The sequence below is a fragment of the Cryptomeria japonica genome, chromosome 10, assembly GCF_030272615.1.
Source record: "Cryptomeria japonica chromosome 10, Sugi_1.0, whole genome shotgun sequence".
NCBI classification, from domain to species: Eukaryota; Viridiplantae; Streptophyta; class Pinopsida; order Cupressales; family Cupressaceae; genus Cryptomeria; species Cryptomeria japonica.
In genome coordinates, this window is record NC_081414.1 from 232,817,098 (window position 1) to 232,831,574 (window position 14,477).

General features: G+C 38.1%; 1 protein-coding gene across 1 annotated transcript in view; it reads left to right on the plus strand.

The window, feature by feature from the left end:
- Positions 1 to 502: 502 nt before the first annotated feature.
- The window catches only part of LOC131077791 (uncharacterized), a 48,952-nt gene continuing 34,977 nt past the window's right edge, over positions 503 to 14,477 (plus strand). The window contains exon 1 of the mRNA XM_058015341.2: positions 503 to 936. Within this exon, the coding sequence (XP_057871324.2) occupies positions 582 to 936 (355 nt within the window). The 5' untranslated portion in view covers positions 503 to 581. The remainder of the gene's footprint in view (positions 937 to 14,477) is intronic.

Genomic DNA, 14,477 nt, shown 5'->3' on the forward strand with positions numbered 1-14,477 from the left:
CATTAAGTTTGGAAATGATTGAAATTGTAGTTTAACCTATCATAACCATAGTTGTAGATTTAAACCTAAATAGACCCATGTCATTAATTATTCGATTAGAACTTTATAGTGTCAAGTCTAATAACAAAGATAATAATTCAATCGTAGTATGCACATTACATCAAGTTACTCATTTGTTTCACTAAAGCTAAGTACTCTAATTTCTTTACTTTAAATATAATTTATTAAGTACTTCTTTATTACTTTTTCTAACGTTAACTTACTAGAAAAATAATTTTTATTTTCTATAGAGAAACTATTAAAATATAATAATAGTCTATTTAAAATCAAATTTAATATATATTTTATTTAAAACTGTCATAGATTTAATATATATTTTACTATGGTGTTAAATATTTTTTGCGAAAATCTAATTGTTTCTCCAATCAAATCAGGAAAGAGGAAGAAAGACTTAGATTTAAGCCCTTCGCTTAAAGAGATCTAACTTATGGCTGCCTACAAACTACACCACACTATCGTATACCCATAAAACTTCATTGGTCTACACGTCGCCAAGTGATTCTACTGAACCTCTTACAAACATGCCATTATCTACACGAGGTGGGTGTAAACTAAGTTTCACAGAACAATTCCTCATCAAATGCACAGGGAAAATGTTGTCAACTATCGCATCACCTTTATCCTGCTGTAATCTTCTCCACACATCTAACTTCTCCACAGTTAGAGTTGATAGTAAGCATGGAGCATTTACTCCAGCGATTTCTAAAACAAAAATTTATAGGAAGGCCACTAAATTACATGGAAGACAGACGGTTGATTGTGCTGCAAACACGAGCTCTACGAGGCCATTCGAGATAAGGAATGGCACCCAATTGGCAGGATTGCAATTTGTAGCAATGGCTGCATCCATGGCTATCCTGCTCTCATCTGACCCAGGTAATTGTAAAGCACTTAACTTTATTCCGTGAGTTTCTATTTCAATTGTGTATAAGAAAACACTTGGTACTTCAATGCACTTAACTTTGCTGTTCGAGTCTGTACTTCAATTGGATGTTTGAAAGCATTTGTACTTCAGTGGTAGTTTTGTATGAGAATCAAATGCCAGATTAGATTCAAAGAATAGCGGAGAAGCAAAGGATACTAACATTCAAACATTTAGCTGGCCATCATCGGGACAGTTGTATTGATATTGTGGCAAATGAGATTGTGGGATATACTGAAAATGGGGTATATTAGTAATGTGCAACCTAGGCTAAACAGCGATGCATCCTCATCCTTTCGGTCCCCCATTTATGCACCTCCATTCTCTTGTCCATGCTATTTTATTCTGCACATATTGTTTACAGGAGTTTGAGGTACTTCCAGGTGCTTCATTTTCACTTGCCATTCTCCAAAATGGATTTCGGTGAACATTGGAACGTAAACTGCACACCTTAGTAAATTAGCTCATAGCCTCTGCGCGACATCACAAATGCAATTTTTTCTAACCAATTTGAAATGAGGCTTTGAGGTGGAAGTGCTCAGTTTGATGTATTTTTTCCAATCCAGTCATGGTCTGTTCTCCCACATTATATTGGCAATAAACCGTTTGGCACAAACTAAGCCTTCTGTTTTCTTAATGTGGGAATACAAGTGTGAGTTTGGCGAATTTTGACTACTCCTGAAATTTTCCTTGAGGTTGAAATGTAGGGCACAAAATTTTAACAGTTATAGTCCCTGCAGAATATATTGGCTAAACCTCTACGGACATTCCTCCGTCATGCTGGCAAGCATGTTCCAAACTAGATGGTGGGGGCAACAGACACGTGTCTACAAGGGGGCTGATCTACGTTGGCACTTTGGTGGGACGAAAACCCCACTCTTAACACCATTGGACACTATTCACCACCACAAGGCAACCACTACCCCAAAAGCTTGGAGTAGTGGTGAATGGCGCCCACCGGTGTTAAGAGTGGGTTTTTCATCCCACCAGAGTGCCAGCATAGCCCCCTCATGGACACGTGGCTGTTGGCGCCACCATCTAGTTCAAGTATACGCCCACTAGCATGATGAAGGAATGTTTGGCAAGGTTTAGCTAACATATTAGGTTTTCATTTAGTAGGGACATTACATGCCCACCACGCTTAGTAGGGCTCAACCTTGAGACCTCAGCTCTAATACCAAGCAAGGCAACCACTATGCCAAAAGCCCAGATTGGTGGTGAATGGTGCCCACCAGCATTAAGAGTGGGCTTTTGTCCCACCAAAGTGACAGCATTGACGAGCTCCCTCGTGGACACATGGTTGTTGGCCCCACCATCTGGTTTGAGTACATGCCCGCTAGCATGACAGAGGAACATTTGCCAAGGTTTAGCCAACATACTAGGTTTTGGTCCAGCAGGGACATTACACACATAATTTGTTGTTATGCATGAAAGCTATAAAACTATATTGGAAAATCTGAATCTGAACAAAAAGTTTAGAAACCGATTATTTCCTTTAAGAATGATGTGTGATTATTTTTCTGTATCTTAGTCAATTTGAAATACAAGAAGAATACTTTAACATACAGGAAAACCATAAGCAGAGCTTTTATTTTAGTAAATCACTAAAAAAAAATTGACAGCACACAGAAAAAATTCCTAACAAAATTTGGATATTAACTCAGGTCTACACAAATCCAAGAGCAAAATGTATGGTGTATTTAGCCAAGTACTAAATCTTTTACTGACTTCTTGTATAATTACTAATCCCCAAATCTCCATCTTATTTATTTACACATACATACTGTGACACGAGGTTATTGATAACATTTTTCTGTATCCTTAAATTCAAAACCTTGTAATTTGGACTCTAAAATTAATACAGATGCAAAACTTAACTAATTTCCTAAAGCACGAAGACTTTTTCAGATCGGACTCCATTTAAAACTATCTGTTCAATAGTTGCCCCCAAAGATAAAACCTTTAATATCAACTTTTTCAGTCGCAACAGAATACAAAATGAAGCTTGCCTAGAAATGGCAATACTAGGCCACTGGCTATTTTATGTTCAAAAATACATATAAAAGTAGTATCATAGTATATTTCAAGAGTATTAGTATATGGCACGGGGGATGAGAAAAAGGAAACAACATAAGAATGAAAATATGTAAATCAGATTTTAACATCTCGCATATCTTCTCTTTGCTGTTTCAAGCTTGCTTCATTTCGCATATCTTCTCTTTGCTGTTTCAAGCTTGCTTCATTTTAACATCTCGCATATCTTCTCTTTGCTGTTTCAAGCTTGCTTCATTTTTCTCTTTTTTGATTGAAGGTAAAGATGGGTATTTGAAAGGGGTACAAAGCTTGCTTCATGTTGGTCTTTTCTTATTGTGCCTTTTTCTCCCTCAAGAAATGTTGTGTTTCGAGGTTTCACTTTTTGAAGTTTGCTGGGTTTAAGGCTATCTGGAGCTTGGTGTTATTTAAAATAGATTTGTAATGGTGAAGGAAATATTGTTTTATATTTTTGTTCAATCATGGAGCAACCATAGCAAATGGCCTAGCAACCCTGAAAATCAAGGCAATCCACTACAATCAATGAGATGAGTTTGAAGTTTTGTCTGTTTCCTTCAAAAGCAGATGGTAGGGAACATTCCCACCACATCCCTTTGAGTTTTTATCAAGTCTATCTTGTTGTAGAACACAGTTTCTCTTAGAATTCAGCCATAGCAGAGTGCTTGCCATCTTCATGTCATCTCTATCTTTCTTGGATGGACAAATGAAGGCTATGTTATTAAGAGGCGAGCAACACAACACTAATATTATTATAGCCATGACCAAAAAAAATTGAGAGTTTGGATTTGGATTCATTATGTTAATAAGAAAATTGAAATTCTCTTTGACACATTGGTTATTACTTGGGGCGTGTCATTATTTCAATATTTTGGAGTCTTCCACTAAGACTTGAGGATAAGGAGAAGTGGTACAACACTGAATTCTAAGAGGGCCCTTAACTTTAAATGAGAACAAGGGCCATATGGTGGGTAGTCCATGCTACATTTAAAAATTTGTCCATTGCAAAATCAGTGATGCCATTTGTTTCAAATTGAGTGATAAATTTCACAACAAAACAAACTGTAGTTGTTTTCCAATAGGAAATTTCAATGGCTAACTGTTTTCCTCGTTCAGTTGGATGTTTATGGGAAATAAAATTCATGTTCTATGCTTCACGAAGACTGATGTTAGTGGCTCTTGCATGATTTCAATGAAGGTACTCAAGCAATAAGAGAACCCCTAGGTTGTGCCGGAATTGGAGAACATGCATTGTAGATGATGAATGCTGCCAGGGCTCTTGCATGATTTCAATGAAGGCACTCAAGCAATAAGAGAATCCCTAGGTTGTGCCGAATTTGGAGAACATTTATTGTAGATGATGAGTGCTGCTAGGAAGAATTAACACTTAAAATCATCTAGAAATTATTATGGCACATATGAAGCCATCATGTGTAGAAAATTGCTTATTGTCTGTAAAGGAAACCTGCACGGAATCAGATCTTCTCTGGATTCCTGCAAATTACTGTGTTAGAAAATTGAAGATTAAAGTTCAAATTGCTTAAGAATTTAAGGATAAAAGAAACAGTAAAAAATTGAACGATAAAATTAGTGTCCATCCATTCATATAACTATTGTTACAAAAGTTTGCACCCTTGCTGAGATATCAACTCAACAACCTTGTGAAACATGGAAACAACCGCGAAGTGTGGGACCTTGCGCAAGGGGGTTGAATCTCCAGAGAAAGCCGGCTTCCTTCTCAATCCAAGTGCAGGTGTTGAACCAACTCAACACTTTATTTTCTACTTCTAAACCTATCCTAACAGCTTGCGAAGGAAAAGGGAAGAAGGAAATGCTAAAATGAAAGGAGGTGATGCACCAAGATAAGAGATGTTTCTCTCCCCACCTAGAAATGACACAAATTATCAATTGAAATACTTAGGAGATGCACAAAACTTCAGTTGCATGAATGACCCCAAACACATGTATGGAGTTTAGAATTCGTTGAATGACAAAAGGGGAGAAGGGTTCCCACAAGTCATATTCAAAAACAAGTTAGCACAACATATATGTGAGAGAAAGCCACAAAACATACACTAATGAAGGTAAGAAAACATACACAACATGCATAAGTTGAAGGGAGGCAAGAATGATAATTTCAATTCATTCTAAGGCCAATGGCCAAACTTACAGTTGTAGAAATGCAACAAATATACAAGTCTATAAGAGAAGTGAAAGAGCAAAGGATAGCTCCAAGCCAACAGGGAGAGAACCCTTTACAATGAGGCTTAACAACCTATATATAGCAAATTGGTCGTAGAGGAGAGGAATGCACAGAGCAATGTCGGTTAGGGAAGGCAGGGAAGTGCATATACCTGACATGGTGTGCGTGCAAGCAACCTAGCCATACCTTGACAAGGCAATCCCAAGAAGAAAAGTACTTCTAGAAGGTGGATTGCCTGACATTCCAAAGTCAAAGCATGCAGGCTTGACATGAAGGCCATTAAGTAACCATAAATAAGCATGGCCCTAGACTCCACTTGATGGCAATCTTGCAAAAAGCATTAAATGCGCACTAGTAGCTCCATGAAAGAAAGTAGACAAGTCGCAAGGATTGGTGGAGCATTAAGAGCCTTGAGTGTTGATCACGTCATCTGGAAGTGTCTCAAGTCGTTAGAAGTCGGAAGCAAGTCGTCGAAAGTCAGAACCCTAGGATTCTGGGATTCCGAGGTCATGAAGGGGAAGAATTGGAGAACCTGGGATTCCGAAGTCATGAAGGGAAAGAATTGGGAAACCTAGGATTCCGGGTTTCTGGGTTCATGAAGGGAAGAATTGGGAAACCGGGGATTTCAGGTTTTCGGGTTCATGAAGGGAAGAATTGGGAAACCTGGGATTCCAAGTTTTCGGGTTCATGAAGGGAAGAATTAGGAAACTTGAGATTCCAGGTTGTCGGGTTCATGAAGGGAAGAATTGGGAAACCTTGGGATTCCAGGTTGCCGAGTTCATGAAGGGAAGAATTGGGAAACGTGGGATTCCGAGTTTTTGGATTCATGAAGGGAAGAATTGGGAAACCTGGGATTTTGGGTTTTCGGGTTCATGAAGGGAAGAAGCTTGGAATTTGGGGTTCCGACAAGACAACACTTAACACTTCATGTCCATTGGTTCTTTCTTTGATCAACTGGGGCAGCACTGGTCCATGGAACATATCTGGTCGGTTCTCACTGATGAACCAAGGGTGTCATAAAATGACAACAATAACCAAATGGTAGATCCATGGCATGAATGTCGAGAATGATTTTGTAGTAAAACTGAAGCCTTTCATAGCCTTTAAACCTACGTTACCAGTTCGGGTTCGGGTTTAGATTCAGGTTTGAGAACCCGGTTCACCAGTTCGACAAAATTTTGAAATGGGTTTTGGGTTTGTTAGTGTATAGATATGTGTGTGTGTGTGTAGCCTAGAAACATGAATTAAGATTATAATGTCACATAGCATCATATAAACAACAAAACTAAACTCGTAATCATAGCATCATGATCATACCGTCATAGCATCATACACTTCAAGTTCAATACCAAAATAATAATATCGAGTTCAAGTATCATTGTTTCAACAATTGGAGCTTTAGTTTTAAGTTTTAATCATCAAATGGATTCTCCAAACTCTCATCATCATTGACATTAGATGAACCTATGCCAATGCCAATGCCACTTGCACTAATAGTGTTCTTGCTTTTCGAGTCCTCAAATGCAACAAGCTAAGAAGTGGAAGCATCCAAGTCGATATGCTCTGGCTCTATATCCGACATCTTTGACTCCCCTTGCTTGTAGTCATGTTTCTTGTATGAAAGGAGACGCAAGTTGGAATGCACATATATTAAGTTCTCCGCTCTTTTTGATTGCAATCCATTAAGCATTATTGAGTGGATGAAAGAATATGTGCTCCAATATATTTTTGATGTAGATGAACTAGCAACCTATGAAGACAAAGTAAACAATTTATACATTTATAATTATATTTATAGAATTTTCAATTTTAAAAAAATAAAAAACTATAAATAAAACTTTAAATACTAAAAAATAAATATTCATTAATTGTTTAAGTTGTGATAAAATTTCGATTGCGAGGGGCTACAAGCTTTGGAAGCATTGGCCATGGAAGTACCACCAACTATGAGCATCCTTCTTATACCTACGACGAAGAGCATCAACACTCAGACCATTTGTGTTTGCAAATTCTGTGAACTCATTTGTAATCGAATCTTGCACATCATCTTCAGGGAAGAGTCTAAAGAATGTTGTCTTCCGTTCAGATACTTCCAAATCTTTATATGGTGCAAGCCTTCCTGGCATATCAAGATACCCATTGCTGTAGTATTTTGGAGTCAAGGCAAGAAGATGTAATGGAGTAGTCATTTGTTGAACCCGAGGCAGGACTGAGAGGGGGGGGTGGGGTGAAACAGTCTAAACCAAAATTAATGCAGTAATTCACAACACTTAAACAACAACACATAATCAACACATCAACACCAAATTTTACACGTGGAAAACCCAAAACAGCGAAAAACCATGGTGAGCACCTGCCCACAAAATATATCCACTATGCATATCAGATTACAATGAAAGAGCTCACTGCTGTGGACTTGCAGACCAAGGCTAACTACTCTTGGAGCAAGATACAAAAGTGACTTACAAACCTGATGCTAACTACAACTGGGCAAGATACAACAAATTGATTTGAAAATAAGGATCTCTTGATCATGAAGTTGTCCTTGAACTCTGCATCAAGCAACCAACATCAACACACACAACTCAGACCTCATCTGTCAACACACTGTCTCATATTTCTGCTATAGTCTCAAACAACTCGCATATCATTCGAACACAACTCTTCTTCTCTGCTCTTCATTGAATTTTGCTGACTATCTTCACATCACACTCTTCTCCACTCACAACTCAATCACATACATTCTTTATATATAAGATAGATCATCAAAACCTTAACCAAGTCGGCTTGAAACAAAATACACCTTCCGAACCAAAAACACACACATTGATCCACTCTAGGAGAAATAGGGGACCAAAACACATCTTCCTAAGTCCAATCCACTAATCCACAAACACCGAAACATAACCCACAACTTTCTAACACATAACGTGTCCATATAGACAATTAGCAGCCCAAAACATATTCTCCAATGCAAATTACTCTTATCCGATCTCCACACGCTACGGTGAGACCCATAACACATCAAATTACCTTCCACAAATCATATCCGGACCAAAAGGTAGGATTAACACAAAATATCACATCTGACAATTAAACATACTACAACATCTAGAGAACACAAAGATATTTCTAGACCACAAAACTAACGTATCCATGATGCCAAAAACATAACTAAAGAAGATAACAACACCAAGCAACATCAACAACAGTTCCTAGACCCGAACACTTTCGGAACAACAAACAAAATAATATCTCTACACCACAGACTTTCTGGACCAATAACTATGCGGTTCAATAAGTTTGACATCAATGACAACCACAACAACACATACTTCCAACATCATCTTGTTCCACCTTTATTCAACAATTGCATGCAATTTTTTGAAGAAAATCTCCTCAAGGTCTTGCTCTTTTGCACTTATGATGCACTTCATCTTCTCAAGCATTGAGTCGATGCCATCATACACCTCTCCAATGCAAGGCCTATCCATGTCAGTATAGTGAATCATGCTCGTAATGGGCTCGGTGAAAGTAAGGAGACACTCCACATGCTCCCACCATGATTCATCTAATATTTTTTGGCTAATTTTTGTTGTCCTCTCAGTGTTGCTTTGCTTCCATATAGACCAATTTTGGTTGATTACCATTTTAGTAAGCACCTCTTTAGCTTTCACAAGGCATCTTAAGATGATTGTGTTAGATGCAAAAAAGATCTTTACAACCTATAATAGAAATTAAAGCCAAAATGATTAAAAATTTAAAACATACTTCAAAGAAGAATAGACATTACACCATCAGATTATGAAAATTAGAAAATGTAAAATTAAATTACTACTTCACTTACCTATCAATAGCTCCAATTTTGAAAATGACCTAAAAATCCCTCAAGGCATGTGGTGGTTGGTGATGAACATCTGGATGTCCTTAGCCTCTGCATACACCTCTTTGATCCACTCAATTTTATTCCCAATCTTTTGTAGCATAAGATTGAGTGGACTGCACAAGGTGTCCAAAGGATATGGTGATATTGTTCCTCAACTAACAAACCAACAGCTCTACAATTCTTTGTGTTGTCCGTTATGACTTGAACAATGTTATAGGGTCCCACTGTCTCAATGGATGAGATGAGAATATCAACAATAAATTGCCCATCTCTTACTTGCCCCTCACAATCCATGGCTTTCAAAAACATTGCCCCTTTAGGAGACACCACTATGACATTGATCAAGGGACGAATTTCTGAATCTTTCCACCCATCTAAAACAATGCATACACTTGTCTCGATCCATGAATCCCTTATTGGCTTCAATGCATCTTCAATCCTGTTGACCTCTCTTTCCAACAAGGTGCCACATGCTTTCTCAAAAACAGGGCACTTATACCCTCTTGGAGCTTCATTAGCACTTTTCAACATCTTTTTCCAATATGGGGAGTGAATAACATTGAAAGCCAACTCATTTGCATGTATACATCTTGCCACATTTGGGTTGGCAATATTTCGACTCTCGGTTTGAAATGCACTTTCTAGATGTCCCTTTGATCTTTTGTGTAAAATAGGTCCTTCACTTTGAGGCTCAACTGTGGTAAAAAATGGGTGGTCCTCTACCACAATATTACCATTAGATGGAGGCCGCATTCCCATTGATTTTTTATTTTTTGAAATGGTTTGATTTAATCTATGTGCTTCTCTCTCATTTGCTTCCTCTTGCTCCCTAATATATTTTAAAACCGTCTCTTGTGGTTTAGGCACATCATTTTTTCCAGGGTAACTTTTGATGCCTCTTCCTGGTATTCCACACAAATGACCTTTCATCCAAAAATATGAACTAGAACATTCTATATCATATCCCCTGGATTTCCAAAGGAATCTCCCACCTCTTGGAAGCGGATGTATAATATCAACATATTTCCATAGAGAGTTTGGATCTGTTTAGTATTTTTGGTGTTCATTTTTGGAGGTAGAACTGGTTGCCATTCTTGTTCCTATGGCAAGAAATTTTATGGACACACTCAAAAAAAAAAATGGAAAAAATTAGATAAACTAAACAAATAAATTGTTTCATGTTTGTGAAACAAAAGTGGATGAAAAAACCAAAATTTTTTTTACCTCTTTCAGCCAATGGAAGTTTGTAAATGAGTAGGAATGAGGCTGCAACACTTGATCAAGCTTCAATGATTGATCTTCAACTCCCTATATTTGATGTTGTAGACACTTAAATTTGATTAATTTAATTAATTGAATTTAGCTATCCTAAGTGTGCCTTTAATTAAATAATCACCATTATTTAATTAATTTGTGTTCCCTCCTTGTAGCTAATTAATTTCATTAATTATGCTATAGTCCCCTTTTAATTAATTGTTTGATAATCATAAATCAATTAATTAATTAAATTTGCCCCCTTTCTTCTATTAAATACATCAAATGAATAAATTGTTTTTTTAATTCATTTTGACTTTTTCCTCTTAATTCCCTCATAGAATTAATTAATTAATTAATTCTATTTGCCCACATATCTCCTAACTTTAATCCTCTTCTAACTCTCATCTAACTCTTCCTCTAACCTAACCCACCTAGCTAACCATAGGTTTTAGTCAACATTCTAAAATATCTTAAATGTCCTAATATTTGGGGGAATATCTTCATATTTGGAAATGAGTCCCCTTTTAATTAATTATTTGACAATCATAAATCATTTAATTAATTAAATTCACCTCCTATTAAATAAATCAAATGCATAGTTTGACTTTTTAATTTATCTTTCGTCTCTTTCTTCCTTTTTCCCATTATGGAATTAATTAATTAATTCTATTTCCTCACATGTCTTCTAACCTTAACCCTCATCTAATCCTTCCTCTAAACCTCACCCATTTGGCTAACCATAGCTTTTAGTCAACCTTATCCCTTTCCCTCATCATACGTGTGCACATTCCCAAATATCTTTAATTTCCTAATATTTGGGGAAATATCTTAAATATCCCAAAATTTGGGAATATCTCCATATTTGAAATGGAACCTTCTTATTTGGTTGTCTCTCTCCCAAATAGGCATGTGTCCTCAAGGACACTTGCCATTCTTTTCCATGACACTTGCCCTTCTCAAGGACACTTGTCATTTCCATCCATGACACTTTTCCTTCTCAAGGACAAGTGTCTCATTTTCATGCTTCCTCTTCTCTTAGCTTGGCCTATTTAATCCCCTCATTTTCCTTCACAATCAATCCACTTTCGTTTCCATACCATCATAATGCCGAATTCACTACTCATCTCACTCTCATGTGCAACCACATATCACATCCATTTGCACTCATTTTAATTTGTGTGTGTTAGGTTGTTATCTTTGTTATTTCAATCATTTTTATTTCGCACTCACATTTTTACTCACACAGATGCTACAAGCAAAGCTTTGCTCAACTTGCAAGAAAAAAATTGTTGCTTGCAAAAGAAATGACAAAAAAATGAACTCCCAATGTGTTTTAAAACTCACTTTTAGGGTTTAAAAGAGAACCAGACTTCAAAAAAGCATTAAATTTTGCAAAAAAGGTGAAAATCTGCCACCTGGGCATCTGGGTTTGCCTAGGATGAACCAGCACACCTTGTGGTGCACCCGGTCGGACCTACAGGTGGACTAGATCAAGATTGGTACCGGGTTTGAACTGGACTGGGACACGACTGTCTAGGTTCCAGACCCGATAATTGAGCATTGAACATATGACAAAAGAAGCAGTTATCAAATATTGGAAAGCTCAAGACAGTGTGAATAAGTTATTTTACCTAACTAGTTCACTAGTAATTCCTATTCACATGTTAAGTTCACTTAGGTCCTACGAATCTTTCTAGAACTCTTAGTTGTCAATTAGACCTTATATTATCATTTACATTTATTTTTTGAGTCATCAATCATTTAAATAATTATCATATTAGTTGTCACATTGTATAGGATTAAGAGACAAATCATGACCTTGTCTAATTCTACCTATTAACCTTGCCCATATAAGAAAGGCATCATATGTATATTTTGTGTGTCCAATATCAATCTAATCCACTGTGCCCACAATCAAGCATTTTTTTTTCCTTGATGCTCTCTTGTAGAAGACGACATTTTGGTATTTCACATGATCTTGGAGGCTTGAGTCCATTGGTGACTCTTATATGGTATCAAAGCTTTAGATCTACAAACCCCTTCTCAAATCTAGGAGATAATCAAACTTAAGCTTTTGTTGGGTGCACTTTGGTGCGAATTGGTGTTAACTGCTATGTTGAGAAAGAATGTGTCTTATAGCTGGACCAAGGAGGGCAAGAGAAGTTTTCAGTTGATTAAAGAAGCGTTAGCCGCTGCCCCTACACTTCTAAATCCTAATTTTTCTAAGGATTTCACTTTGTATGCCTATGGGAATGTAGATTCTATCTCAGCTATGCTGGTACAGCAGAACGATGAAGGCTCGGAACAGCCATTAGCCTTCTTCAGTCAAGCATTGAAGGACTACGAGCTAAGGTACACTTTTGTGGAAAAACATGTGTTGGCTGTTATCAGGAGTTTGAAGAAATTCAAACACATGCTATCTAACAATAGCATTAATTTAATGGTTGCTCACCCAAGCGTAAAGGAGTTTCTATTGAGCAGGGATCTCAATGACAAGAGGGCTGGTTGGGTAACCAAGGTCATGGAGTATGACGTCAAAATTCAGGTTACCAAGCTGGTCAGAGGCAAAGGCTTATGCGAACAGCTTGCTGATGGCATTTCTAGTTCGCCAAAGTATGAACAGGAAGCTGTTCTAACACTGCGAGGTGACGAGCAAGCAGAGGTTGGGACTCCTACTGCTGATTGGGTGCAAGAAATGACTCATTTTCTGCAAACTGGTGAGTGTCCTGAGTTGCTGGACAGAGCTAAAAGAAGGTATTTCAGACTGCAGTCTGTACCTTATGCACTCCTTAATGGCATCTTGTTTCGTAAAGATTTTAATGGTGTGTTGCTGAGATGCGTTGGGCCTGACCAAATAAGTAAGCTGCTGCATGATTTTCATGAGGGATCAGCTGGGGGCCATTTTTCACCGAGAGCAACAGATCTTAAGGTGATGAAGGGTGGCTATTATTGGCCCACATTATTCAGAGATGCACACGTATGGGTCAGAAAGTGCAAAGAATGTGCCATGTTTGCTGGCAAGATGGGATTGGCAGCTTTGCCTTTGCAGCCAATTCAGGTGGAATAGCCTTTCATGAGGTGGGGTTTGGACTTTATTGGAGTGATAAACCCTGCATCCAGCGCTGGCCATAAGTGGATACTTACAGCCACTGACTACTTCACCAAGTGGACTGAAGCAGTGGCACTTAAAGAGGCAAACGAGACCGCTGTCCTAAATTTCTACGAAGATCTGGTTGCCAGATTTGGGGTACCGGAGTCCATAATTTCAGATAATGGGCTCGCTTTTGTTGGTCTTAAAATCTCCGATTGGGCTGTCAAGAAAGGGATCTACCTAAATACGTCTTCCAACTATTATCCGCAAGGCAATGGCCAAGCAGAGTCGACTAATAAAAATCTGATTAGGATCATTAAGAGGACTATGGAAGGCAACCAACGGGTTTGGCATACTCAGTTAAAATCAGCCTTATGGGCTGATAGGATCACCCCAAAAAGGTCCACAAGACAATCACCTTTTATGCTGGTCTACGGTAAGGAAGCAAGGCTTCCAATTTCATCCGAGCTTCCAGCACTAGACCTGGCAAATCAGTTGGACTCACTGGAGGAGGGCCCCCTTACAGTAAGATTAGCTCAATTGTTTGAGCTAGAAGAGACTAGGAAGGACGCTTTGAATAAGATAGAGCAGCATCAGGCTCAGATGAAGCGATCATTTGACAGAAGAGCGTCTCCAAGAAGCTTCCAGGAAGGAGATGTGGTGCTGAAATGGGACACCCTCAAAAGCAAGCCTGGAAAGCATTCCAAGTTCGATGCATTTTGGAGCGGGCCTTACATTATTTTTGAATGTAAGCAGCACAACGCTTTCCAGCTCTCCAAGATGGACGGTAACGTGGAGCTAATCCCGGTCAACGGGATTCACCTCAAGCATTGCTTTTGAGGTATGATCGCAGCTTGTATATAATAGAGTAGGTTTTGGATGTTGAATAAGTGCTGCTGCACGGTTAGTTAGTTGCTGTCTAGTTTTCCCTAAGCGCTTCGTGCGCAGTTAGATGTTAGTTGTTTCAGTTTTGCGGAGGAAAGGCTGCTGTAAGCTGCCACAGTTTGAT